Source organism: Peromyscus californicus, unplaced genomic scaffold (genome assembly GCF_007827085.1).
Source record: "Peromyscus californicus insignis strain IS unplaced genomic scaffold, ASM782708v3 Scaffold_4__1_contigs__length_199733344, whole genome shotgun sequence".
Lineage (NCBI taxonomy): Eukaryota > Metazoa > Chordata > Mammalia > Rodentia > Cricetidae > Peromyscus > Peromyscus californicus.
Window position 1 is genome coordinate 169,160,656 of NW_026294562.1, and position 26,314 is coordinate 169,186,969.

The 26,314-nt window shown below is 53.3% G+C and overlaps 2 protein-coding genes across 5 annotated transcripts; one reads left to right on the forward strand and one right to left on the reverse strand.

Moving 5' to 3' along the window:
- Nucleotides 1-2,828: 2,828 nt before the first annotated feature.
- Nucleotides 2,829-6,470, reverse strand: Ppm1n (protein phosphatase, Mg2+/Mn2+ dependent 1N (putative)). 4 transcript variants are annotated; one of them, XR_008223133.1, is made up of 5 exons: nt 5,539-6,470; nt 4,741-4,858; nt 4,563-4,648; nt 4,429-4,489; nt 2,829-3,234 (listed from the first exon to the last, which is right to left on the reverse strand). XR_008223133.1 is itself a non-coding variant. In XM_052762588.1 (5 exons), exons 1-5 carry the CDS (start codon nt 6,454-6,456, stop codon nt 3,229-3,231), a joined length of 1,209 nt encoding a protein of 402 aa, XP_052618548.1. In that variant the 5' UTR covers nt 6,457-6,470; the 3' UTR covers nt 2,829-3,228. The 4 variants fall into 4 exon arrangements, 2 of the variants coding, with proteins under 2 accessions (XP_052618548.1, XP_052618547.1); XR_008223132.1 differs by having other exon boundaries at nt 2,829-3,237; XM_052762588.1 differs by having other exon boundaries at nt 4,563-4,668.
- A 2,728-nt stretch (nt 6,471-9,198) lies between these two features.
- On the forward strand, nt 9,199-21,284 carry Rtn2 (reticulon 2). The gene is given in 11 exon segments (XM_052711953.1): nt 9,199-9,405; nt 12,520-12,564; nt 12,643-13,113; nt 13,204-13,289; nt 13,291-13,465; nt 18,536-18,743; nt 19,065-19,203; nt 19,324-19,393; nt 19,508-19,554; nt 20,511-20,569; nt 20,830-21,284. Coding segments are annotated over 11 exon segments (1,410 nt in total). The 5' UTR covers nt 9,199-9,371; the 3' UTR covers nt 20,906-21,284.
- Nucleotides 21,285-26,314: the final 5,030 nt, after the last annotated feature.

A 26,314-nucleotide genomic window follows, 5' to 3' on the forward strand; every position in this document is an offset into this window, starting at 1 on the left:
TGTTTCAATCCTTTAATACAGTTCCTCATGTTGTGGTGACCCCCAACCATAAAATTATCTTAATTGCTACTTCATAACTGTAATCTTGCTACTGTTATGAATCGTAATGTAAATATCTGTGTTTTCCAAGGGTCTTAGGCGACCCTGTGAAAGGGTCTTTTGACCCCCAGTGGGGTCGCAACCGTAGGTTGGAAACCACTGGTCTAGGTTATAGTTCTGTGAACCTCCCAGGCTCTGAGCGTACTGGGACATAACAGATTTTATCCTCTTCTGGGTTCTCAAAGAGGCCAAGCTGGAGCAACAGTTAAGGCTGAGGGAGAACCTGGTTGCATGCGAGTTTGCCCATCGTAAAATGGGAAGGGCAAAAAGTTCCATACCACCCGCACTATAGCAAGAGCTAGCAAACTTTTTCTCTAAAAGTCTCATTAACAAGGCTGGAGAGACAGCTCAGACAGTGGGTGAAGTGCCCTTTCTGCCCTGACGAGGACTGGGTTGGGGTCCCCAGTACCCATGCAGGTCTCTTAACCTCCCAGCCCTGAGGCCTCGGGACATGGAAGGTCCCCGTGCGTCACGTGGCCGACTGAATCAATGAACTCCAGGTTTGGAGAGGTCCTGTCTCTAAAATAAGGCAAAGAACAATCAAGGAAGAAGACGTTCCTGAAGTCAAGCTCTGACCACATACACAGAGCACACGGGCACCCACATGGACAGGTGCACACAAAAATCCCAATGGAAATACTTTAAGCATGGTAGACACAGTCTTGGTTCATTCGTGTGTATGTGTGTGTGTGTGTGTGTGTGTGTGTGTGTGTGTGTGTGTGTGTGTGCATGCAGCACTTTCAGGAGATACAGCACAAGCCTTTTGCACACTAAACAAGACTCTACCACTCAGATACTTGCTCAACCCTCATGCCTCTTTTTTGTTTTGTTGTTTTTCTTTTTTAGTTATTTATTTTTATTTTATGTGCATTGGAATTTTGCCTGTTTGTATGTCTGTGAGAGGGTGTCAGATCTTGGATTTACAGTCATGCACTGCCACATGGGTGCTGGGAATTGAACCCAGGTCCTCTGGGAGAACAGCCAGTGCTCTTAACCACTGAGCCATCTCTCCAGCCCCGTTTGTTTTTCAAGGCAGGGTTGCTCTGTGTAGTTTTGGAGCCTGTCCTGGAACTCGCTCTGTAGACCAGGCTGGCCTCGAACTCACAGAGATCTGCCTGCTTCTGCCTCCCGAGTGCTGGGATTAAAGGCATGGGCCACCACCGCCCGGCTCTTACAACACTTTTAAAATATAAAAACAGGACCACAGAGATGGCTCAATGGGTAAATACACTTGCTGCCAAGCCTAAGGATGTGAGTTCAGTTCCTGGGACCGACATGGCGGAAGGAGAGAACTGAGTCCCACAAGTTATCCTCCGACCTCCACTGTGTGCCTTCCAGGTTACCAGACTCGGGGTGTCAGTCTTGGTGGCATCTACAGAGCCGTCTACCCAGCCCAAGATTTGGAAAAAAAAAAATAAATTAACGCCCAGTGACTCTCCTTGGTCATTTTCCTCCCTTTTATTCCCTGTATTGGTTCCTTACGGCTCTACTTTGCATTGCCTTGTTTGCTGTCCCCCCAAACAGGGCAGTCAGCTGCGCTGGGCCTCCTGATCTCAGTGGACTGGGCTGCCTCCCAGCGATGAACAGGGTCTGATGATACAGCATTTGCTCACTGCACATTTGCTGACCAGAGAATAAGCAAATCACTTTTTTGTTTAGTTTTGTTTCTGAGACAGGGTTTCTCTGTGTAGCCCTGGCTGGTCTCGAACTCGCTCTGTAGCCCTGGCTGGCCTCGGACTCAGAGATCCACCTGCCTCTGCCTCTTGAGTGCTGGGATTAAAGGCACGCACTAGTTTTTAAGTAACTTATTTATCGAGTGTATGCACAGGCGTGTGTGCTGATAATTGCACCAGCTCCCTTGTGGAGGTCGGAGTCAGGTGTCAGATCCCTCGGAGACAGAGTTACAGGCATTTGCAGGATCCGAAGTCAGGTCATCATTCATGATTGGGTAGCAAGCGCTCTTAACTGGTGGGCCTCTCCGCCCCGCCCCCACCCCCACCCCGGCCTCCCCATCACCCGCCCAGTCCAAACTCTGTATGCGGCCAGGGTCTTCAGCTCCTGATCATCTTTGCCTCAATCCTGGGAGTGCCGATGCCATCATACCTGGCAACAAACCACTTTTTATATAAGAAAATGTGGAGGTGCATGAAGCGGCACATGCCTGTGATCTCCGCACCTGAGAGGCCAGGCCGGAAGGCTTCCAGTTCAAGACTCCCCTGGGCTACATGCTCAAAACAAAAATTTAAGGGGCCGCTGGAGAGATGGCTCAGCGAGGAAGAGAACTCACTGCTCCTGCAGAGGAGTTCGGTTTGGTTCCTAGCATCCTCCTACCACTTCACAACTCCCTGTAAATCCAGTCGGAAGGGATCTGATGCCCTCTTCTGGCCTCTGCTGGCACAAGGCACACATGCAATACATGTGGATCAATGCAGGCAAAACATTCATATACTGAAAAATAAATGAATGAATGAATGAATGAATGAAAGGAAAGCGCGGGCAAGGGTTGAAAAAAAAAACATGAAAGAAAGCGAAGAAAGGGACCCAACGAGATGGCCCAGCAGATAATGGAGCTTGCTGCCAATCCTGAGGACCTGAGTTCAATCCCCAGAACCAACTCCTGAAAGTTGTCCGCTAACACCCAAGTGCATGCCGTGGCGTGTGCTTGCACACGCACATAAACACGAAATAAACAGTAATAATTTTTAAAAAAAACAGACAAGGAAAGGGGATGCATTTGGAATTGCTTTATTGATTAAAATGTAGTATTCAGATGTCTTACCACCTCCTTGCAGAACAGGTAGAAAAAATAGGCTGTTACACATTGATCTCTTAAGATCTGTCTGGCTTTAAATATTAAGGAGGAGAGAAGGAACTACGCTCAGCTGGTTTTTGGTTTTTTTTTTTTGATGATGGTGGAGTTCCCCCCTCATGAGACTCCGGTGAGGGGGAAGTCAAAGAAGGGAAATGAAGGATCTAGGTTCCTCCACGGCTGGCCTCCCTTCCTCTGCCTCTCAGGGTAGGGAAGCACAGATTTTCCCCTGAGCTGTGCAGATGGTCCCCAGAGGACAGCCACGGGGTTCAAGTCAAGGGTTGAGTGGGTGCTGTGGGTGCCGTGGGTTCCGCACCATCTCACCTCTTCTGTAAGACAAAACGTGGGAGACCGTGAAGCCGCCTGTCGGCAACCCCCTCAGCCTTCTAGAAGCCTCCCCCCCACCTCCATTCTGTCTTTCTTTTTAAAAACTAAAAAAGTTTAATTTTTAAGCGTGTAAGTGTTTTGCTCACATGCATGTACATGTACATTTTGTGTGTGCAGAGGACAGAGAGGGCAGCAGACACCTTCCCCCCTTCCTTTTCTTTCTTTTTTTTTTTTTTTTTTTTTTTTTTTTTTTTTTTTTTTGGTTTTTTCGAGACAGGGTTTCTCTGTAGTTTTGCGCCTTTCCTGGAACTCACTTGGTAGACCAGGCTGGGCTTGAACTCACAGAGATCCGCCTGGCTCTGCCTCCCGAGTGCTGGGATTAAAGGCGTGCGCCACCACCGCCCGGCCTTTCTTTTTTTTTTTAAACGGGGTCACATGTCTTCCAGGGTGACTTCAACTGCCTCCCCGAAGCGCCTCACTCCGGAGTGCTAGAATCACAGCTGTCGTCCACAGGCCCTCCGGAAGAGGAGTAAGTGACCTATCTTGTCAGCCCCTCACTGGCTGTTTTTGAAGCACAGAGGATTGAACCGAGGGCCTTGCACGTACGTACGTACATACGTACGTACGTTCTACCACTGATCCATATATACATATGGCCCTTTATTTTATTTATTGGTTGATTTTTTTTTTTTTTGAGACAAGGTCTCTCTGTGTAGCCCTGGCTGTCCTGGAACTCACTCTGTAGACCAGGTTGACCTTGAACTCCCAGAGATCTCCCTGCCTCTGCCTCCTGAGTGCTGGGATTAAAGGCATGTACCACCATGCCTGTCTTAAGTTAAAAAAAAAAAATGTAAAGGGCTGTGAGATGATTTATCAGGCCTAATGACCTGAGTTCAGTTCTTAGGACCCTCATGGGGGAAGGAGAGAACTGACTCCGGGGGGTCCTCCTCTGACCACCATAACCAGCAACATGGCACACATGCCCACATATATACACTCACCCCCCACACACACATTAATAAAAGGGTAAAACTTACAAAAATTCACAACAACAGCACAGGTCTGGGCTGGGTCTAGGGCCTGAGCTTGGTGGTGGTGTCCTTGCCAGAGTGGCAGGGGTGTGGCTGGCGGGCAGGCGGGCAGGCAGGGGTGTAGGATAGGTTGGGGATAGACCCGAAGAGACAGTCCCTTACCTCTTGACATTCCTCTGGGGTCTGACGGAGCTTAGCGTAAGCTTCAGCAATGACAGTGGCCCTGGAGAGCAAAGGGAAGCTCTAAAGAGACCTGGTCCTGTCACCCTGCACCGACCCGCCTGGCCCCAACTCACTTGCTATACAATCCTGCTCCGGCAGGCAGGCCTGGTATATCCTCTGACGCCAGGGTCCTGAAAACCGTGTTTAGGCATGGGGGTTCCTGAGCAGAAGAACACAGCTCTGAGGAGGGGGTGAGTGGAGAGCCCAGACTTGCCAACTACCCCTCCCACGGGCCCTTAGATGACGGCTCACCAGCAACTTTGAGGCTCAGGGCTGCGTCCAAAGCCATCTCCCTCCTGATGGCCTCCTCACAAGGCCTGGGGGCCCCTGGGAAGCAGACCACCATGCAAGTCATGTTATCCAGACTTCCCTGGAGAAGGTGAAGAAAAAGAGTCTGGTGGGAGCGTCAAAAGCCTTCCCAGGGCTCCACGCCTTTGAGAGCAGGGCTTTCCCAGCGATCCTGGTGTTGGGACTCCCCCTCGCCGATCTGACTGTCTCATCCAAGCTCTCTCTCCCATTTGGACCCATCTCTTGGACCATGCCCTTTACGGGTCCTCGGCACCACGCTTTAGTAAAGAAAACAGCACGGGCAGCAAGATGGTTCAGTGGGCAAAGACGTCTACCACCAAGCCTGACAATCTGAATTTGATCCCTGGGACCGTATGATGGAAGGAGAACACGGTTCTCTGACCTACACACACGTGATGTGGTATGAACGCGCACACGAAATACATTAAAATGTAATAAATTAAATAAATGAAATTTTTTTTAAAAAAGCCAGCCCATAGCCTTTTAAATTCTTCCTACTAGTTAAGGGACTCTTTCTGTTTCGGACACATCTCAGGACTAGCCTGAAATCCTAGCTCTAACGCCATTCCTAGAAGCCACGCCCCTTCTCTTAAACCCCTCCCACTTATCTATCCGCCCCTACTAAGCTCCATCAAGGTTCAAAGCGCCCTTGCTCTGGACTCCAAGTCACTCCCACCCTTTAGCTCGTCCCCACCCCTTATCATCGAAGCCTCTCCTCCCCACATGCAGTGGCCCCAGGACCTTGCACAGACACGTGTCCAGCAGCTGCGCACAGAGTTGCTCCGGGGCCAAGCCCAGACGGAGGCGCGACGCCACCAGCCCCGCCAAGTCCGCACCAGAGAGCGTGTCCCACACGCCGTCGGAAGCCAGGAGCACGAACTCGTCCTCGGCCTGGCGTGCCAGCGCAGCCACCTCGGGCTCAGCGGACACGAGCTGCAGCTCAGGAGGCCGCCCCGGTGCCTGCTTGTAGGCGAAGTCGCCTAGGGCTCGGGACACGGCCAGGGAGCCCTCAACACGCCGGCGACGGACGGTGCCACCAGCGTCGTGGATGCGCTCGCGTTCCCGAGGCCGGTGGGGACGGTGGTCCTCGGTGCAGAAAGCCATGGAGCCCGAGCGGCTTAGCAGCGCGCGCGAGTCCCCGCAGTGCGCCAGGTAGAGGAAGCGCGGGGACACGAGCAGCGCCACCGCCGTCGAGCCGCCGGGGTCGCTGCGGGGCCAGAGCGCGCGCAGATGCGCGTCTGCGCGGAGGAAGGCGCTACGCAGAGCCTGGCGCACGTCCTCCGGCTCCCGGGGCGCGGGACCCAGCTCCCCCAGCACGTGACCTGGGAGGTGGCGCGCCCCGAAGCGCGCGGCCCGCGCTCCGCCATGGCCATCAAGGACTGCGAAAAAAGCCCAGCCCGACGGCAGGCCCGGCAAAGCCAGCCGAGCGCAGTGCGCGTCCTCCATGCGCGTGCGCCAGCCCTGCACCGCGCTCGCCCCGAAGCGCAAGCCGGGTGCGGCTGCCGCACCCCCGTGTAGCCTCTGCGAGCATCGGGGCGCAGCCAAGAGACCCCCAGGCTGGCCGGGGACCCTGCGCTCCGCCTCTGCCTCCTGCTTCGCTGCCTCCTGAGCTCGAGGGGACCACCCGAGACGCTCCAGCAGGCGGGCAAAGGCCGCCATCCTCCTGCCGCGGGGTCAGGAAGGTCCCATCCTCTCACCGCCTTCGTCCCGTCCCCCTTCCACCCCACCCCCCACCCCTCCCCTAATCTCTCTTCTGTGAGACTTTAAACCAAGCAAATCTCTTTCCTGTCCCTTGACCTGGCCCGAAGTCGGGTCACTAAGAGGTGCATTCATGGGTTTCTTCTTTCCTGCACTTTCAAAACAAAACGAACAAACAAAAAAAAAGAACTTAGTGCCTGGATAGGAGTGGGAGTGCCAGGATAAGAGCCAATTATTTGCATTCTACTTCCAGGTGTATGACACATTATTTAAAAATTTATCACACTCATTTAATGTGTGTGGAGGTCAGAGGGCAACTTGTGAGAGTCGGGTCTCTTCTTCCAACTTGTGGATCCTGGGGATCGAACTCTGGTCATCAGGCTTGGCAGCAATCGCCTTTGTCCCCTTGAGCCCTGTCACAGGCCACACACACTATTTTACATGACAAATTTATTATTATTATTATTATTATTATTATTATTATTATTATTATTATTATCGGACTTTGAGACAGGGTCTCAGTATGTAGCCCTGGCTGGCTTGGACAGCGCTACATAAACCGTGCTCTCAAACTCAGAGGTCCGCCTGCCTCTGTCTTCTGAATGCTGAGATAAAAGGCCTGCTCACCGCATCTGGCTTTTTTTCTTGTGATTTGTTTTTCGATTCATTTATTTTACGTGTATGGGTGTCTTGCCTAAGAATATGTATGTGCACCACATGTGGGCTTGGTATCCTCGGAGGTCGGAAAAGGGCGTCGGATCCTCCAGGACTTGAGTGGTGTATTGTTGTGAGCTGCCATGTGGATGCTGGGAATTGAACTTGGGTCCTCTGTAAGAACAAGTGCTCTTAACCACCGAACTAACTCTTGACCCGCATGCCTGGTTTTTATGTGACCCGTTTTAGAAACCAGGAAACTGAATTACAGAAAAAAGGAAGCTGTGTTGCAGAGAAATGAGCTCTAGAACCTTTGCCCTCAACATAAAGATCTCCTTCCGATCGTAGATTGTCTAAACTCAAGCTTTGACCACTTCAGTGGTTCAAGTGCCAGCCCCCAAACCATTTTATTTTGTTATTGAGACAAGTCTTCTTGTATCCCAGGCTGGACTCTAATTCCATATTGTGTCTGAGGCTGGCCTTGAACTCCTAACCTTCCTGCTTCTGCCTTCAGGGTGCTGGCTAGTCAAGGGTGGCCTCCAAACCAGTCAAGGTATTACAGACTTGCAACCCCAGCACTTGGGAGGTAGAGGCAGGAGGATCGGGAGTTCAAGGTCATTTTAGGCTGCATAAGGCCTTGTCCCCCCAACCCCCGCCAAAAAAACCAAAACAAAAACTAACTATAGTAATAATACCTTTTAAAAAAAAATGTCGGTGCATGCCTTTAATTCCAGCACTTAAGAGGCAGAGGCAGGTGGATCTTTGGGAGTGTGAGGCCAGCCTGGTCTACAAAGTAAATCCTAGGACAGTCAGGGCTACACAGAGAAATCCTGTCTCCCCCCAACCCCCACCCCCACCGCCCCCCCCCAAAAAAAAACCCCAAACAACCGAATAAACAAAGCAAGGCTGTCCTGTCTCCTTCTCACTTGTGGCCATTTTACCGAGGTGACCTTCCTCTCACTTGTCCTTTGTGTTCTCTCCAGACCACATCTCTAGCTCAGACCCCATCTATTAAGTCATTCATTGCAAGCCTCACCGGCACGCATATCTAAGCTCCCCTCTGTGCCTCAAAAATGTATAGTGCTTTGGGGCGGCCAAGAAGGCTCAGCGGAGGAAAAGGCCCTTGCCTGATGACCTGAGTTCAATCCCTGAAACCCACATGGTAGAAGGAGCCCCAGGACCTGGTCTGACAGAAGCTGCCCAGAAGAGGGGCTGACTAGTGGTAGAGTCAGGATAGAATGGGAGTTTTGTTTAATTTATTTATACCATATCCATCTGGGGCCTAGAAGAGCGCCTGCCCCACAACACGTGCTCAGTAGAGGATGGTTATAAGAATGAAATGAGCCGGGCGGTGGTGGCGCACCCCTGTCATCCCAGCACTCGGGAGGCAGAGGCAGGTGGATCTCTGTGAGTTCGAGGCCAGCCTGGTCTACAAAGCAAGTTCCAGGAAAGGCACAAAGCTACACAAAGAAACCCTGTCTCGAAAAACCAAAAAAAAAAAAAAAAAAAAAAAAAGAAACTTCCCAAGGCTCCTACTTTGAGACTGTGAGAATAAGCTTACTGGGCGCGGACCTGTGAGTGGAGGAGACTGACTTGCATGCATGCTCCATGGCGCGCGCGCGCGCGCGCGCGCACGCACACACACACACACACACACACACACACACACACACACACACACAAAGTGTAAGAATAAGTTTTGAGTATTTTCCCCTCCCCCATTTCCCACGCCATTTGCAAGTCTAGGCTCGGACTCTACCCTAGAACATCATATTCTACCCTCTCTCGATGCCATCATCCCTAGATCTGCCCCCAACCCACCCAGATCCACGGCCCGCATCTTCTCTGGCCACTCACTCCAGCACCTCATTCCTCTCAAGCCCCGCCCCACTCCTCTAAAGGCCGCGCCCTCGAGGTCCAGACCCCGCCCTTTATCACGGTGGCCCCGCCCTCAATGCCCTCAAGCCCCGCCCCCGCTCCTGGCCCCGCCCACGGGCCCCGCGCTGCAGTGCCTGCTCCTCCGCGGCCCCGCCCTCTCCGCGCCGTGCGGAGCAGAGGGCGGCGGCGGCGGCGGCGGCGGCGGCGGCGGCGACAGCTGCTAAAGCAGCCGAGGAGGATGGCGGCGGCGTCGTGGACGCGGCGGAGATGAGCGCCCGTGGCCCCAGGCCCAGGGCGGCGCGGCCGGAGTGGGCGGGGGTCCCGATGCAGGCCCGAGGGGGGCCATGGGGCAGGTCCTGCCGGTCTTCGCCCACTGCAGTGAGTATGGAGAGGCTCCGGCCTGGTGTGGGGCGCAGAAACCCGCGTGGGGTCCTCCTTGGGTCTCCATCTTCTGCGCGCGCCGCGGGCTCCAGCTACAGCCGGGCTGAGGGGAAGGAGCCGAAGGAGACAAAGGAATCCCTCCCCTCCCCCCCAGTCGCGCTTTGGCGGCAACTGGGACATCCTGACCCGGAGGACCCGGTGCAATGGGGCGGAGGTGGAGGGTCACGGAGATCGCGTGTTGGGGGGTGCCCCGGGGCGCGGGATTGGGTCGCCCCGCCCAGTCTGAGAAGGAGCAGGCGCGAGGGGAGCTGTCCCTAGCCCTGGTGCTGGCCGCAGCTGACTGGGTTGAGTCAGGATGGAAGGAAGGATCCGACTCCCCTCATCGGATCCGTTTGCACATCTCACCCTCATGATCTGCCCAAAAGGCACTCCTAATGCTACCCTGCATGTCCGACCCCCTGCCCCCCAAAAAACACCATCGTTGGGTTGGTGCCAAGACTACTGAGTCTTTAGCGGGCTTTTCCACTCAGTAGTAACCCTGCTGAAGACCCCGCTCCTCTGCAGGCCTCCCCGTTGCCCAGATGAGGAGATGAGGTGGGGGCAGGGGTTTGGTTTCGATTTTCGAAGGCTTCGAGGCTCTCCTGTGTGCAGAGCCCCCAAGCTAGCTCTGAGGTGCTGGCTTCCCGGTTCCAAGCCCCTCGTCTGATCCCGCTCAGCTCAGAGCCATGGGCTCTGGCAGTCGGTGTTTACCATCCTGCGTCCCACACAGGGTGGTTCTGACAGCTGGGGATGCCGACGCTAGCAGATCTAGCCACTTGTACGTCTTGGGTATCCAGATGCCTAAGTTCTGAGAATGTGTGATTTGGACATTTTTAGTTTTTCACTCCCCTCCTCCCCAGCGTCCAAAGATCTCGTCTTTAGCTGAAATTACACGGGGGAGACCCTGCAGGCCTGTCCACAGCCCCACTCTCCTCCACTCACACCTTTACAACCCTCTATTCCTCTTCTAATCACAGTGCCTACCCCAGGGGCTTTGCGCTGACCTTCCCCTCTGTCTGGCAGGCTGCTGCTCCCTAGGCATCTGCGTGACTTCACTTCCTTCGGGGCTGAGGTCTGATGCCATCAGAAAAGCCTTGAAGATTATCATGTATCAAGCAGCGCTCGACCTCCCTTTACCTTTTCTGGCTCGATGTCTTTTGGACTCTTCCACGGGGTGTAACTTAATGAAGTCAGGAGTTTCTGATTTGTTCATAGCATGCCCCTCTGAGGCCTAGAACAGTGCCTGCCACATAACGTGTTCTTAGTGAATGATTGTTGAATGAATGGATGAACTGAAACTTTCTGAGGCTCCTACTTCGAAGACTGTGATATAAGCTTCCTGTAGCCCAGGCGGGGCTGGGACTGCATATGTGGTATATGTAGCCGTCTGAGGTTAACATTCTGGTCCTCCTGCCTCCACCTCCCTCCTGAGTTGGGATCACCAGGCATGCACCATCACCCCCTGTCTATTTGATGCTGGGGGTCGAACCTGGGGTTTTGTGCACTGTGAATGAGCACTCAGCCTTCTGATCTGCATCCTTGACCTATTTCAGAACCTCTAAGACTTCTCTGCTTCTCTGTTCCTCCCATCATCCTCTCCTCTTCTGTGCCTTTAATTAATTTTTATTTATATTATTTTTTAAGATTTATTTATTTTATGTATGTGAGGGCTCTAGCTTCATGTACACCTGAACGCCAGAAGAAGGCATCAGATCCCATTGTAGATGGTTGTGAGCCACTGTGTGGTTGCTGGGAATTGAACTCAAGATGTCTGGGAGAGCAACCAGTGCTCCTAACCACTGAACTATCTCTCCAAGCCCCTAATTTTTATTATTTTAGGTTTTTTTTTTGAGACAGAGTTTCTCTGTGTAACAGCTCTGGCTGTTCTGGAGCTCGCTCTGTAGACCAGGCTGGCCTCGAACTCACAGACAGCTGCCTGCCTCTGCCTCCCGAGTGCTGGGATTAACAGGCCTATTTTTATTTTATATATGTATGATGTTTTACCTTCATGTGTCTGTGCACCACATGCATGCAGTGCCCTCTGATGCCAGAAGGGGGCATCTGATCTTTAGAACTAGTGCTACAGATGATTGTGAGCCATTATGTGCGTGCAGGGTCCTCTGCAAGAGCAAGCCAGACAGGCTTCGCTCCAGCCCCTCCCTTCTTCTTCTTCTTTTTCCTCTTCCCCCTCCTCTTCTTCCCCTTTCCCTTCCTCCTTCCTGCCATCATCCCCCCCAGCCCCCCACCCCTCTGTATGGACTGACTGAATCTAGGGCTTCCTGCATGCTGGTGAGTGATCTACTCCTGAGCTTCCCCAGCTCTCTTTTTGCTTTCTATCTATCTATCTATCTATCTATCTATCTATCTATCTATCTACCTACCTACCTACCTACCTATCTATCTATCTATCTATCTATCTCTCTACCTATCTATTGGATTTTCGAGACAAGGTTTCTCTGTGTAACAATCCTGGCTGTTGCTTTTTATTTTGAAACGATCTTGCTAACTTGCTCAGTCAGGCCTTGAACTTGTGTCCCTCCGATTTCAATCTCCAGTAGTTGGGAGTCCAAGCCTGCGCCATCTGCAGCTCTGAGATTTTGATATCAATGTCTCCCCAGTTTTACGGTCTGTATACAGAATGCAAAATGTCCTCCGGTTCAAATGTTCTAAGATTCTTTTCATTCCAGCCATCCAGGCCTTCAGCCCTGGTGCACTTCCATGATTAACTTTTTTTTTTTTCTCTCTCTCTCCTTTTTTCGTGACAGGGTTTCTCTGTGTAGCCCTGGCTGTCCTGGAACCCTCTTTGTAGACCAGACTGGCTTTGAACTCACAGAGATCTGCCTGCCTTTGCCTCCAATTAAAGACATGCGCCACAGTTTTGTGTGTGTGTGTATGTGTATGGGGGTGTGTGTGTGCTCCACGGGTCCTGGGTCCTGTGTGTGGAGGTCGGAGGTCGACTTTAGAGAGTCAGGTTGTCAGGGCTGGCGGCATGCACCTGCAGGGCCGTGACAGCTCATGTCTGTGATCTAGACAGTCTGGGCCTCTAGAATCTTTCTTTCTTTCTCATTGCAGAAGAAGCTCCGTCTACAGCCTCTTCTACCCCCGATTCCACGGAAGGTAAGTGGAGTGTGGGGACGTGGAGGGGTTTCACGACTGGGTGGTTTTGAGAGGCTGAGAACCCTTCCCCCACTGCAGGAGGGAATGACGACTCGGATTTTCGGGAGCTACACACAGCCCGGGAATTCTCAGAGGATGACGAGGAGGAGACCACATCGCAGGACTGGGGTACCCCAAGGGAGCTGACCTTTTCGTACATTGCCTTCGACGGCGTAGTGGGCTCCGGGGGCCGTAGGGACTCGGTTGCCCGTCGCCCCCGGCCCCAGGGACGGTCAGTCTCAGAACCACGAGACCCACCCCCACAGCCCGGCCTGGGTGACAGCTTGGAGAGCATCCCTAGCCTGAGCCAGTCCCCAGAGCCGGGGCGCCGAGGTGACCCCGACGCCGTGCCTCCAGCTGAGCGCCCGCTGGAGGACCTGAGGCTGCGGTTGGACCAACTGGGCTGGTCTGCCCGGAGTGCGGGATCCGGGGAGGATTCGGCCACCAGCAGCTCCACCCCACTGGAAAACGAGGAGCCTGATGGATTGGAGGCCATCGAGGCTCAGGAAGGTGAGATCTCAGAGATGCGCGGAGGGTATGTGGCGCACCAAGATACTTGCAAGAAGACAGCTCATGGCTTTCCTCTCTCTGTGACTGCAGAGGCGAACCTGGAGCTCCGGCTTGCCCAGGCTCTACGTTCGCAACTTGAGATCCTGACGCCTCAGCCTAGCCCCAGCTCCGGGACCCCCCCAGGCTCATACCCCATCCCCACCAAGATCTCAAGATTCGAACTCGGGTCCTGATGAGCCTCTGCTGAATGAGGAGGGAGAGCATGGGCGTCTGCTGGAGCAGGAGCCAATCACGGCACAGTGCCTCGATAGCACGGACCAATCAGAATCCACATTGGGGCCGCTCCTTCTAGGTAAGAGGTTTGTGATCCAAAGGTTCCTCTTGGCTGCAGAGGTCCTCCTTCAGCTAGACAGAGGTGGGGAGACTGACACTGAAGTGTAACGGGACCAGCTCGGCACAGGACCCAAGAACAATGGAGAAGGGAGTACCCCGATCCCCTTTACCTAAGGGTGTGTGGTTTGGGGGTTCTCCCCAACAACGCACATGCACACTGGTAACTAACTCCAGGGCCTTCTCCACACTGGCCTTGAATTCCATCTACCTGCCTCAGCCTCAGCTGGGATCATAGGCCTGCAGCCACGGGACCTTGCTTCCATTGGTTCTTTCTTTCATTTCTTTTTCTTTTCTCTTTTTGGTTTTTCAAGACAGGGTAGATTTCTCTGTGTAGCCCTATCTGTCCAGGAATTCGCTCTGTAGACCAGGCTGGCCTCGAACTCACAGAGATCCACCTACCTGTGCTGGAGGTGTGCACCGCGCCACTGCCTGGCCCCATTGGCACTTTCTATATATGAAAGTATTGCTCCATGGAGCACTGGGAGGCAGAGGCAAGCATATCTTGCTGAGTTTAAGGCCATCCTAGTCTACATAATAAACTCCAGCCTAGTTCAGGCTATATAGTGAGACCTTACCTCGATTTTGTTGTTGTTGTTGTTTTTGTTTTTGTGTTTTGGAGACAGGGTTTCTCTGTGTAGCCCTAGCTGTCCTCGAACGCACAGAGATCCACCTGCCTCTGCCTCCTGAGTGCTGGGATTAAAAGCGTAGGGTTAAACTACCTGGTGTTATTTATTTTAGGTGTATAAATGTTTTGCCTGCATGTATATCTATGCACCATGTGGAGGTCAGAAGAGGGAGTCACATCCTCTGTCACTGGAGTTAGGATGGCTGTGAGCTACCCTTGTGGGTGCTGGAAACTGAACCCAGGTCTTCTGCAAGAGCACCGAGTGCTCCCACTGAGCATCTCTCCACCCCCTCTCAGGATAGCCGTTAGGAGTCCATCTCCACCTTTCACCCTGTAGAGGTGGAGTCTCTGGGGGTGGGGGTGGGCTTAAGACAGGGTCTCACTGTGTAGCCCTGGCAGTCCTGAAACTCACTGCATAGGCCAGGCTGGGCTCGAACTCACAGAGCTCTAAGGCAGAGTCTCTCATTTCTGTTGCCCCACTGCCTACTCCAGGCTCGGTGGCTGAGAGAGTGCCGGCCATTCTCCTGTTTCAGCCCCCCCCCCCCCCCCCCCCCCCCCCCCCCCCCCCCCCCCCCCCCCCCCTCTCCTCATAGAAGTCATGGGACTGTGGATGCTCACCACCCAATCCAGCTCTTTCGCTGGGTCCTGGGGTCTGACGCAGGACATCAGGCTTGCACTGCACGTTCTTTTATGTGCTGAGCCATCCCAACCCCAACACACACCCAGGGCCTTTACAAAATCTTTACTCTTGGGCTAAAGATACGGATTAGCTGTTATGAGCACTTACTTTTGTTGCAGAGAGCAGCAGGATTGTGGTACCCAGCTGCCTGTAACTCCAGCTCCGGGGATCTGACGCCCTCTTCTGGCCTCTCTTGTTACCTGCACTCATGTGGGCATACTCACACAAAGATCTATAAAATGTAAAATGGATTTCCTCTTGCCAAGTATTGGTGGTACACACCTGTACTCCCAGCACTTGGGAATCAGAGATGGGAAGATCATGACTTCAGGTTCAGCCTTGGCTACATAGCAAGTCCTGTTTAGTTCATTGTGATGACTCAGGATTCTAGTCTAAGCACTTGAGGAGGCTGAGATAAGGAAGATGGAGAGTTCAAGGCCAGCCGGGTAGTGGTGGGGACACCTTTAATCTCAGCACTTCGGAGGCAGAGGCAGGTGGATCTCTGTGATCCAGCCAGGTCTACAGAGTGAGTTCCAGGACAGCCAAGGCTATGCAGAGAAACCCGGTCTCGAAACAAACAAACAAAAAAAAAAAGGGGGGGGGGAGGGAGTTCAAGGCCAGCCTGGGCTACATGAGACACTGTGTTAAAAAACAAAATCAAGCCGGGCGGTGGTGGCGCACGCCTTTAATCCCAGCACTCGGGAGGCAGAGCCAGGTGGATCTCTGTGAGTTCGAGGCCAGCCTGGGCTACCAAGTGAGTTCCAGGAAAGGCGCAAAGCTACACAGAGAAACCCTGTCTCAAAAAACAAAAAACAAAAACAAAACAAAAAATCAAGGGGGTTGAAGAGATGGTTCAGTGGTTAAGAGCAATGGCTGCCCTTCCAAAGGACCCAGGTTCAATTCCCATATCCACATGGCAGCTCACAGCTGTCTGTAACTCCAGTTCTAGGCTCTGCCATCCTCACACAGACATACATGCAGGCAAAGCACCAATGCACATGTAAAATAAAATGAAAAAATTAAACAAAACTAAGCTAAAAATTTTTACCCAGGCGAGGCATGATGAGGAATGCACACCTTTAATCCCGGCACTCTGGAGGCAGAGGCAGGTGGATCTTTGTGAGTTTGAGCCAGCCTGGTCTACAGAGTGAGTTCCAGGACAGCTGGGGCTACACAGAGAAACCTTGTCTCAAACAACTAAACAAAAAACCATTTTAAGGAAGACAAAAAAGCAAAACAAACAAATAAGAAAACCTTTACTCGGTCCAGGCATGATGGGGAAGGCACACCTTTAATCCCGGCACTCTGGAGGATTAGGCAGGTGCATTTCGGTGAGTTCCAGGCCAGCCCCGACTTCACAAAAAGACCTTGTCTCAAAAACAAAACAACCTGTCTCGAAAAACAAAACAAACAAACAAACAAGAAACAAAAGACAAGACATTCTACTTTTCCATCGGTCTTTGTAAATAGACTCGGCCTTAGTTTTAAAAAGCCTGGGCCTCCAGGAACCGCAGGCTGTTGGCTAAAGACGACTCCTTGTCTATTTACAAAGTTCCAATTTGGGAATTGTCCCCACCTCTCTGGACAGCCATTGGTTGGGTACAAAGGGGCCCTTCCCCTCTGCTCTTTGCCTCGGGTCCCACTCAAGTGGGCGAAATCCCCAGAAGCCGGGCGTCCGCAGCCGCTCTCCGGAGCCGAGATGGGGAGTAAAGGTGGGCTTGCGGGGCGGCCTGGAACTGGGGTCCGGGAACAGAGCAAAGGGGCTTCAGACTCGTCTTTCCTCCCTGCGATCTGGGGCATGGACTCCTCCGGGGTATTTGTCAGAGACGCCTGCTGGGTGGGGCTGGGGCGGCGGATCCGGGGGCGTCTTGGGAGGACGATGAGGGAACATGGGGTCCCCTCTTCAGGCCAGAGCTTTGGGGCCCGGGAGCAGGGAGGTTCCCCTCCCCCAGCCTTGTGTCCCGGCTCCTGCGCTGTCACTCAGGGGCTGGACGTGCCAGCGCAGCTGCGGGAGCACCCCCCCTCCCCCCAGCGTGCCTAAACTTAGCCCCGCCTCAGGCGACCCGGCCCCTCCCCCACCCCCGGGTCTGCGTCTGGGGGGACCGACCGGGAGGGCCCCCCGCATTGCGGGGAGGGGTCTCCTCGTTAGTGTTTGGGAGGAGATGTAAGGAGTGCACAGCCCAGGACCTGGCCGGTGGAGTGGGCTGTTTTGACCGCAGTAAAGATGGGCACCTGTGGATCAGCTGGAAGGAAAGGGGAGGATACGGAAATCAAAGTTTGGGGCTCAAATGGGTGTGCTTCGTGAGAGGGCTGTAGAGGTTCGGGTGAGTAGGATGGTCCCCCGAAGGCTGGAGGTCCCCAACCGGGGGCCCTGGCCTAGCTTGGGAAGTGGACTCACCTCACTGGGAGGGGTCAGTAGTTTGTGTTCAGAATATCAGGTGGTGTAACCATACACTTAGGACTTTAAAAAATGTTTTGGTGCTGGGCGGTGGTGGCACACCCCTGTCATCCCAGCACTTGGGAGGCAGAGGCAGGAGGATGGCTGTAAGTCCCAGGCCAGCCTACATACAAATTCAATACCACCACCACCAACAGCAACAAAATTGTTAGTCTTCCCCTTGAGCAGTTTGACAAAATTTGTACCATTAAAGAAAAGGAACATGCTGGGCTGTGGTGGTACACGCCTTTAAGGAGGCAGAGGCAGGCAGATCTCTGAGTTTGAGGCCAGCCTGGTCTACAGGACAGAGTGAGTTCCAGGACAACCGGGGCTACATAGAGAAACCTTGTCTCGAAAAACCAAAAGTAAATAAGTAAACACAGGGACTAGGCCCACCCAAGTGATTTCCAACCTGGAAGTGTATCTCAGAAATAGACGCATGCAGAGGCGAGAATATCCGTAGAAGGGGGCCTCTTGCCACACAGCTGTGTCAAGGGGAAGGGGTACAAAGTGAGTGACCCTCCACGTTGAGTTCAGAGTTGAATAAGATGGAGAATGTCACTGCAGAGTATTGTGTGGCCGTTTAATCCAGAGCCAGGCATGCTGGCACATAGCTTTAATTTCAGCACTTGGGAGGCAGAGGCAAGTGAATCTCGGTGAGTTCAAGGCCAGCCTGGACTATATAGCGAATTCCAAGACAGCCAGAGCTGCATAGTGAGATCCTCCCTCAAATAAATAAATAGATGGCTGGCTGGCTGGATGGATGGATGGATGGATGGATGGATGGATGGATGGATGAATGAATAAGGCTGGTCAGGGAATGTAGCTCAGTTGGTGGTGTGCTTGCCTAGCAGGCATGAAGCCCTAAGTTTGATTCTCAGCACTCAGGAGGTAGAGGCAGGAGGATTGCCTTGAGTTTGAGGCCAGCCCGGGCTACGAAGTGAGACCCAGTCTAAGAAAAAGAAAGGATGAATTAGCCGGGCGGTGGTGGCGCACGCCTTTAATCCCAGCACTCAGGAGGCAGAGGCAGGCGGATCTCTGTGAGTTCGAGGCCAGCCTGGGCTACCAAGTGAGTTCCAGGAAAGGCGCAAAGCTACACAGAGAAACCCTGTCTCGAAAAACCAAAAAAAAAAAAAAGAAAGGATGAATTAGAGTAGTCATGAGTTCAAGACCAGCCAGGAGTCTGAAGTCAGCCTCCACTCCCCGGTGAAAACCTTCTCTTAAAGACAGCAGAGACGAGGTCAGCCGGGTTACAGCCCAGTCCCAACCGCTGTCTTCTCCTCCGCAGTGGCAGACCTGTTGTACTGGAAGGACACCAGGACGTCCGGAGCCGTCTTCACGGGCCTCATGGCCTCTCTCCTCTGCCTCCTGCACTTTAGCATTGTATCCGTGGCCGCGCACCTGGCCCTCCTGGGTCTCTGCGCCACCATCTCTCTCAGGGTTTACCGCAAAGTGCTGCAGGCCGTGCACCGGGGGGATGGCGCCAACCCTTTCCAGTGAGAGCTCCTGGCCCGGCCCGGCGGGCCGCCCGTTGTGATCCTTGACCTCAGCTCGCACATTGCCCGTTCTCATCCTTTATGATCGTGAACCCTGGTCCCCAGCCCCGACTCCTTCCTGTGTCCTTGATTGCCTTTCCTAACCCTAAACTTGACCCTAGCTAGCCCTTGCTACCAGCGTCCTCAACCCTAACTCCCCTCTTCCACCAAACATCCCATTCTCACCCCTGTTAGAGCCGCTTGGCCAAGCCTGAGCCCCCCCACCCCCACCCCAACCCCCCATTACACACCGAGTCACACCCCACTCCTTGATCCCATCAGGGCCTACCTGGACATGGACCTGACCCTGACCGGGGAGCAGACAGAACGTTTGTCCCAGCAGATTGCCTCCCACGTGGTCTCCACGGCCACACAGCTGCGGCATTTCTTCCTGGTGGAAGATCTGGTGGATTCTCTCAAGGTACCCCCCCCCCCCCCAAACTGCTCCTGAACTCTCCTGAGCTTTCTCCTCTGAGCCCGTAGTGGGGGGCAGGGTTCACACAGCGCGTAGGTCTTTCTGACACTGACGCTGACCCCCCAGCTGGCCCTCCTCTTCTATATCCTGACCTTCGTGGGAGCCATCTTCAACGGCTTGACTCTCGTCATCCTGGGTGAGCTGGAAGGCTGTGGGGGGAAGCGTGGGGAAGCGGGTTGTTGATGTCTCTGTGAGGGATAGGGTCCCTCTGCTGGGAGAACCTGACTCCCCCCCCCTTCTGTGTCTGTAGGGGTGGTTGCTTTGTTCACTGTCCCCCTTCTGTACAGACAACACCAGGTGAGTATGGCAAAGCCCTCCATTGTCAACGTGGAAGCCAAAAATGGGTGGTGTGACTGCCTCCCTCCCTCCTACAGCCAGACGTGTGGCAGGCAGGCTGGGGAGCTCTGCTGCCACCCGGCACTCGGGAGAGTGGGGACGGAAGATGGTATGGGTTCAAGATCAGTTGCTTAGACGCTACCAGTGAGGGGCTGGGGCATGGCTCAAGGCAGGGAGCTGAGACACTTCCAGTGCAAAAGGGTCTAGACCAGCGGTTCTCAACATGGGGGTCGAAACCCTTTGGGAAGTTCAGTGACCCTTTCACGGTGGTCGCCTGGGACCATCGGAAAGCACAGATATTCACACTATGATTCATAACAGTAGCAAAAGTTACAGCTATGAAGTGGCAACAAAAATACTTTTATGGTTGGGAGGTCACCACAACAACCTGTACTGAAGGGTTAGGAGGGTTGAGAACCACAGGTCTAGACAGTGAAGGCCGTGGGTTCAAGGCCAATGCCACCAAAAAGTGAGCAGTCTGAGAACCCAGGAGGCTGAGGCAGGAGGATGCCTGCATGTTCAAGGCTAGTTAGGGCTGTGTTGCAAAGCCCTGTCCGTAAAACTCAAACCCAGGCGGGGGATGTAGCTCAATTAGTAGTCCTCGCCTAGCATGCGTAAAGCCTCAGGTTGGACCTCTAGCAGTGTATAAAACCAGATGTGGTGGTACACACCTGTAATCCCGGCACTTGGGAGCTAGACACAGAAAGACCAGAAGTTCAAGGCCAGCCTCAGGTGCATGGCAAGTTTGAGGCCAACCTGGGCTGCATGAGACACAGAGGCAGAAGGGCCAGTTATGATTCTCACAGTTGAAACCGGAGCGGTGGGCCCCACACCCTCTTCTGATTAGGAGAGGTGGGAGCTGGAGGCAGCATCCCACATCAGTTACCCAGAACCCCTTGTCTCTTTGGTCTCCCCAGGCCCAGATCGACCAGTATGTGGGGTTGGTGACCAATCAGTTGAGTCACATCAAAGCTAAGTAAGTTCACGAGATGATGACAGGGAGGAGGATGGAGCCTGGGATATTTGTTATTGTTTGCGGGTTTTTCTTTCGTGTCGCCCTGTCCGTCGTCCCCCCCCACCTCCGCCCCCCACGCCCATTACACTTCCTACCCCCAAATCTCCCAGAGCACATTGTCCCTTTCTCAAAGCAGGTCATCAGGCGGAGGACAGGGCAGCTTCTTCCGCACCTTCTCCATCTCTTGTCACACCTCATGGCCCCTAATTTTGCTCCCTCAGGATCCGAGCTAAAATCCCGGGGACCGGGACCCCAGCAGCATCTGTAGTCTCCGGATCCAAAACCAAAGGCGAATGAGAGGGGTGTCTCTGCTCGAGGGACGCCTGCCCACACCCCAGCAGCCCTCTTTCCCCTTCACTTCCCGTGCATCCACACCCTCTCCCACTCGCCCGAGCCATTTCCCAGTGGGAAGTGCCTGAGCGACCCGGACTACATTTCCTAAGAGGCTCTGCTCTAAGAGTCCAGGAAAGGCCAGGCTCCTTGGCCGCGGAGCCTGCTGGGACTTGTAGTTAAATAGTCAGACGCTGTCCTGCACTTCCGTGACCCGCCGCCGGAGGCGCCGTGAGGGGTTGGTATCTTTTGAAGCCACCTACCCCTATGCTGGGGCTTTGCATGGGGTCCAGACGAGCCCTGAGCTTGGATTTACACTGTAATAAAGACTCCTGTGGAAAATCCACGGCCTTCTGTGCTTTAAGGCCCCTCCACTTATACCTTCCTACACTGAAAAGCATTTTTAAAAGATGGTAGCGCAGTCCTTAAATCCCAGCACTCAGGAGTCGGAGGCAGGTGGATCTTGGAGTTTGAGACCAGCCTGGTCTGCCCAGTGAGTTTCAGGACAGCCAGGGCTATGTAGCGAGACCCTGTCTCAAAACAAACAACAACAAAAAGAGATGATTGGGGGTTGCAAGATGGGGCTCATCCGGTAAAGGCCTTGACGGTCTGAACTGGATCATCGAACCCCCCACGGTAGAAAGAGAGAACCGACCCCGTAGTCCTGTTACTTTCCTGTCTGCTCCATCGCATACCCGCACTCACCCACCATAAACATCGAAGTGTCATTTTCATAATTTCCAAATAAAAGTTAGAAAGTTAATGATTGGGGCTGGTGAGACGCACCTGCCTCCAAATGAGTTCCATTTCTGGGTACCCGCGCTGTGAAAGACCAGAAATGACCCCCCTTCGAGTTGTTCTTGTACACCCTCACAGATGCGTTCAGATAAATAACTAAATAAATGTTTGGGGAAAAAAAAAGAGCGAGGCATGACGGAGGTAGGTGAATCTTGGTGAGTTCAAGGTCAGCCTGGTTTACAATCAAACCCTGTCTATAATCTATAACCATCAGACCCTGTCTCAAAAAAGAAAGGGGAAAGATTTCAGATCAGGGAGAGAGTCCAGCCGGTAAAGGCACTTGCTACACAGGCGTGGTGGTATGAGTTGAATCTGGGGAATGGTCGGAACGGTAGGGAAATGCCAGGCTGGAGAGATGGCTCAGCAGTTAAGAGCACCAGTTGCTCTCCCAGAGGTCCAAGGTTTTGCACACATTGGCTCACAACCACCTTGAACTCCAGTCTCGGGATCTGATGCCCTCTTCTGGCCTCTGCAGGCACTGCAGGCGCTGTGCTGCACAGACTCACCCATCCACGCGGGCAAAACACACAAAAAAGTAACAGTAAAAGTTGGAAGACAACTGTCTCCATGAGGTTGTCCTCTGACCTCCACGTTCATGCTATGTCTTGTGTGCACACCTACACATAATGACAACAAGTATATTTTCCAAGTACGACCTAGCAGAAATGCTCAATCCTAGAAATGTCTATGGTTACTTGGTTGTTTACGAGAGTGATATTGTTTCCCAAATGTCATTCACTTCCTTGTGAGATCCTTCATGCTAGAGATGTGGTTTAGCGGAAGAGCACTTGCCGAGCATGTATCAGGTCCCTTGTTTAATACCCAGCACTGCCTGACTCAGAAAAACACAGTGGACAGCCAGACATGGTGGCACACATCTGTAATCCCAGTGCTGAGTTCCAGGATGGTGACACAGTTCAAAGACAAACGGAGTTATAGCGAGACTGTCTCAAAAGATCAAAGACGGGGCTGGAGAGACGGCTCAGCGGTGAAGAGCACTGGCTGCTCTCCCGGAGGACCCAGGTTCAATTCACTGCATCCACATGGTGGTTCACAACTGTCTGTAACTCCAGTTCTAGGGGACCTGACACCCTCACACAGACATACATGCAGGCAAAACACCAATGCATATATACAAAGGCTAGGTATGCAACTCAGTGGTAGAATCCCCCAGTGAGGGGCTGGGGTGTGGCTCAGTGGTAGAGCCCCTGCCTAGAATCCCCCAGTGAGGGGCTGGGGTGTGGCTCAGTGGTAGAACCCCTGCCTAGAATCCCCCAGTGAGGGGCTAGGGGTGTGGCTCAGTGGTGGAGCCCCTGCCTAGAATCCCCCAGTGAGGGGCTGGGGGTGTGGCTCAGTGGTAGAGCCCCTGCCTAGAATCCCCCAGTGAGGGGCTGGGGTGTGGCTCAGTGGAAGAGCCCCTGCCTAGAATCCCCCAGTGAGGGGCTGGGGTGTGGCTCAGTGGTAGAGCCCCTGCCTAGAATCCCCCAGTGAGAGGCTGGGGTGTGGCTCAGTGGTAGAGTCCCTGCCTAGAATCCCCCAGTGAGGGGCTGGGGTGTGGCTCAGTGGTAGAGCCCCTGCCTAGAGTCCCCCAGTGAGGGGCTGGGGTGTGGCTCAGTGGTAAAGAGCTAGCCAAGCTTGCAAGGGGCCCTGAGTTCATCATCAGCACCATGAACAAGTAGAATAAAATAGAACAAGTGTCTTTCATAAAGAAAATGTTACTTGCCACCTTGGAAGCCAGCCAGCATTGCTTGTCAGAAACAGATCACAGTAAAGACAAACACAAAAATGTTAGGACTTGTTCATCACTGTGTAACTTTTCTCTTGCCCTGTTTGCCATTATAGGAGATAGATACAGGGGTGGCAAAGAGGAGTTATAGACACACAGCTTCCATGTCTATAGTTTAGCTACTAAAACAAAGAGAGGGGCCGGGAGATGGCTCAGGGGTTAAAGGCGCTTGCTGCCAAGCCTGAGGACCTGAGTTCAGTCCCTGGAATGCACAAGATGGAAGGAGAGAACTAACTCCCCCAAACTGTCCTCTGCACCCAGGAGGCAAATCTCTGTGAGTCAGAGGCCAGCCTGGTCTTGGTAGTGAATTATAGGTCAGCCAGGGCTATATGTGGTCAGGCCATGCCAAAAATAAAAAAACAAACAACAAAACAAAACAAAAAACAAAAGCAAAAATGAAAACCAAACCAAACCAAAAACCCCACCACAACAACAATATCTATATCTCCAGCCAAGTTGTGTGCTACTTTTAAAATTTGGTTTACTGGCCGGGCGGTGGTGGTGCACGCCTTTAATCCCAGCGCTCCGGAAGCAGAGTTAGGCGGATCTCTGTGAGTTCGAGACCAGCCTGGTCTACAGCGCGAGATCCAGGACAGCCAGAGCTACACAGAGAAATCCTGTCTCGAAAAACCAGAAAGAAAAAAAAAAAAGTTTACTTACTGTTGGATTTGTTTTTTGTTTCTTTGTCTGTTTTGTTTTTATATGCATTGGTGTTTTGGCTGCGTGTATGTCTGAGGGTGTCAGATCCCCTGCAACTGGAGTTACAGACGTTTGTGAGCTGCCCCGTGGCTGCTGGGAATTGAACCTGGGGCCCTTTGGAAGAGCAGCCAGTGCTCTTAACCGCTGAGCCTTTTTCCGTTCCTTTCCTTTCCTTTCCTTTCCTTTCCTTTCCTTTCCTTTCCTTTCCTTTCCTTTCCTTTCCTTTCCTTTCCTTTCCTTTTCTTTTTCTTCCTTCCTTCCTTTCTCCCCCCCCCCCCCCCCGGCCATAGGGCACTTACATAACAAGGGAGAGGGTACATGGGTCACATGCCCAGTACCACATGTACATACATGCACACAAAATGACGGAAAGGTGGCCGGGTGGGTAAAGGGGAACCCTCCAACCCTGCAAGCCACATGCTGGGAGGAGGGGGCCGACTCTGCTAGCCGCCCTTGTGCATGCACCCACAAGAATCAATACGCCAGACCATGGTGGCGCACACACGCTTTTAATCCCAGCACTCAGGAGGCGGGGGCAGGGAAATGTCTGAGTTCGAGGGAAAAAAACAAAACAAAACAAATAGATAAATACTTTATTATTTATACATATATACGCTTTCTTTTCTTTGCTTTTTTTAGTTTCTCGAGACAGGGTTTCTCTATGGACCCGCCGTGGCTGTCCTGGAACTCACTCTCTAGCCCAGGCAGGCCTCAGAACTCACGGCCATCCTCCTGCCTCTGCCTCCCGAGAGCTGGGATTACAAGCGTGCGCCACCACCGCCCGGCGACCGCTGTGCTTCCGCAAAGCTTTTTGAAGATGAGTTCGTTCACGTCTTTCCTAACACGCAGGGTTCATATCGCAGTATGGGGAGGTGGGAGAATAATCCGTCCAGGGACGCTAACGCCCTCGGGCCTATCTCTGCACCCCGACCCACTCCTGCACCCCGACTCAGGGCACAAAAACAGTTTCGGAATTGAGGTAGCCGTCGGGGAGCGCCCCCTGCCGGCGCCTTCGTACTGCCTCCAGGACAGCTGTTCTCAACCTGTGGGTCGCGACCCCACCCCCTCCCGGGGGTGTCGCACGACACCATCGGAAAACACAGGTATATTTGTTTCCACTGCGATCCATTTTTTTTTTAATTAAGAAATTTTTTGGGGGGGGGCCTGGAGAGACGGCTCAGAGGGTAAGACCTCTTCCAGAGGTCCCGAGTTCAATTCCCAGCACCCACACGGTGGCTCACAACCATCTACAGTGAGATCTGGTGCTCTCTTCTGGTGTGCAGGCATACATGCAGACAGAACACTGTATACATAATAAATAAATAAATCTTTTTAAAAAAAAAGGAAGAAATTTTTTATTCATTTTACACGCCAACCACAGATGCCCCTCTCTTCCCTCCTCCGGCACCCGCTCCGTTGCGATTCCTAACGGCAGCGAAACCACAGCTACGAAGCAGCGACGAAAACAGTCTCGTGGCTGGGGGTCAGCCCAGCATGAGGGTCTGCGTCAGAGGGTCGCGGCGACAGCCAGGCTGAGGACCAGCGCTCTCGGGACCGGCATCCCCTGGTCTAAGCAGTCAGGCGTGTGTGTGGCAGGGGAGAGAGGGGCGATTGACGAACCATTCAAACCGCAGCCGGGGAAGGAGGCCCGCCTTACCAGGCGGTGGGGCTTGAGACCAGCATCACAAAGGCCCCGAGGAGGGAGGGCCGCGCCTGGCATCCCCCAGCCAGGCCCGGCAGGGTGGGGTGGGGGCCGTTTTGGGGGTGGAAGGGGTTAGATTATTATTGGAAGTCATTGGAAGGTTTAAACTGGGCGTGTGACTCACGCCTGTAACAATCCCCACACCCGGGAGGCTGAGCCAGGACGATAGCTTCGAAGTTCGGGCCAGCCTGGGCTACCTAGAGAATTCCAGGCCAGCCAGGGCTGCAGAGGGAGACCCTGTCAAAAAAGACAACCGGTGTTGGTAAGCATATCGCACTTATAATGATGTAGGTTTCACTTCCCCCAGGGGGTTGGGTGCCAGGAACTGGGCTAATGATGCGATCCACGTCTGTGCCTCAGTTTCCCCGGCTCAGGTCTCTCCAGCCTCTAA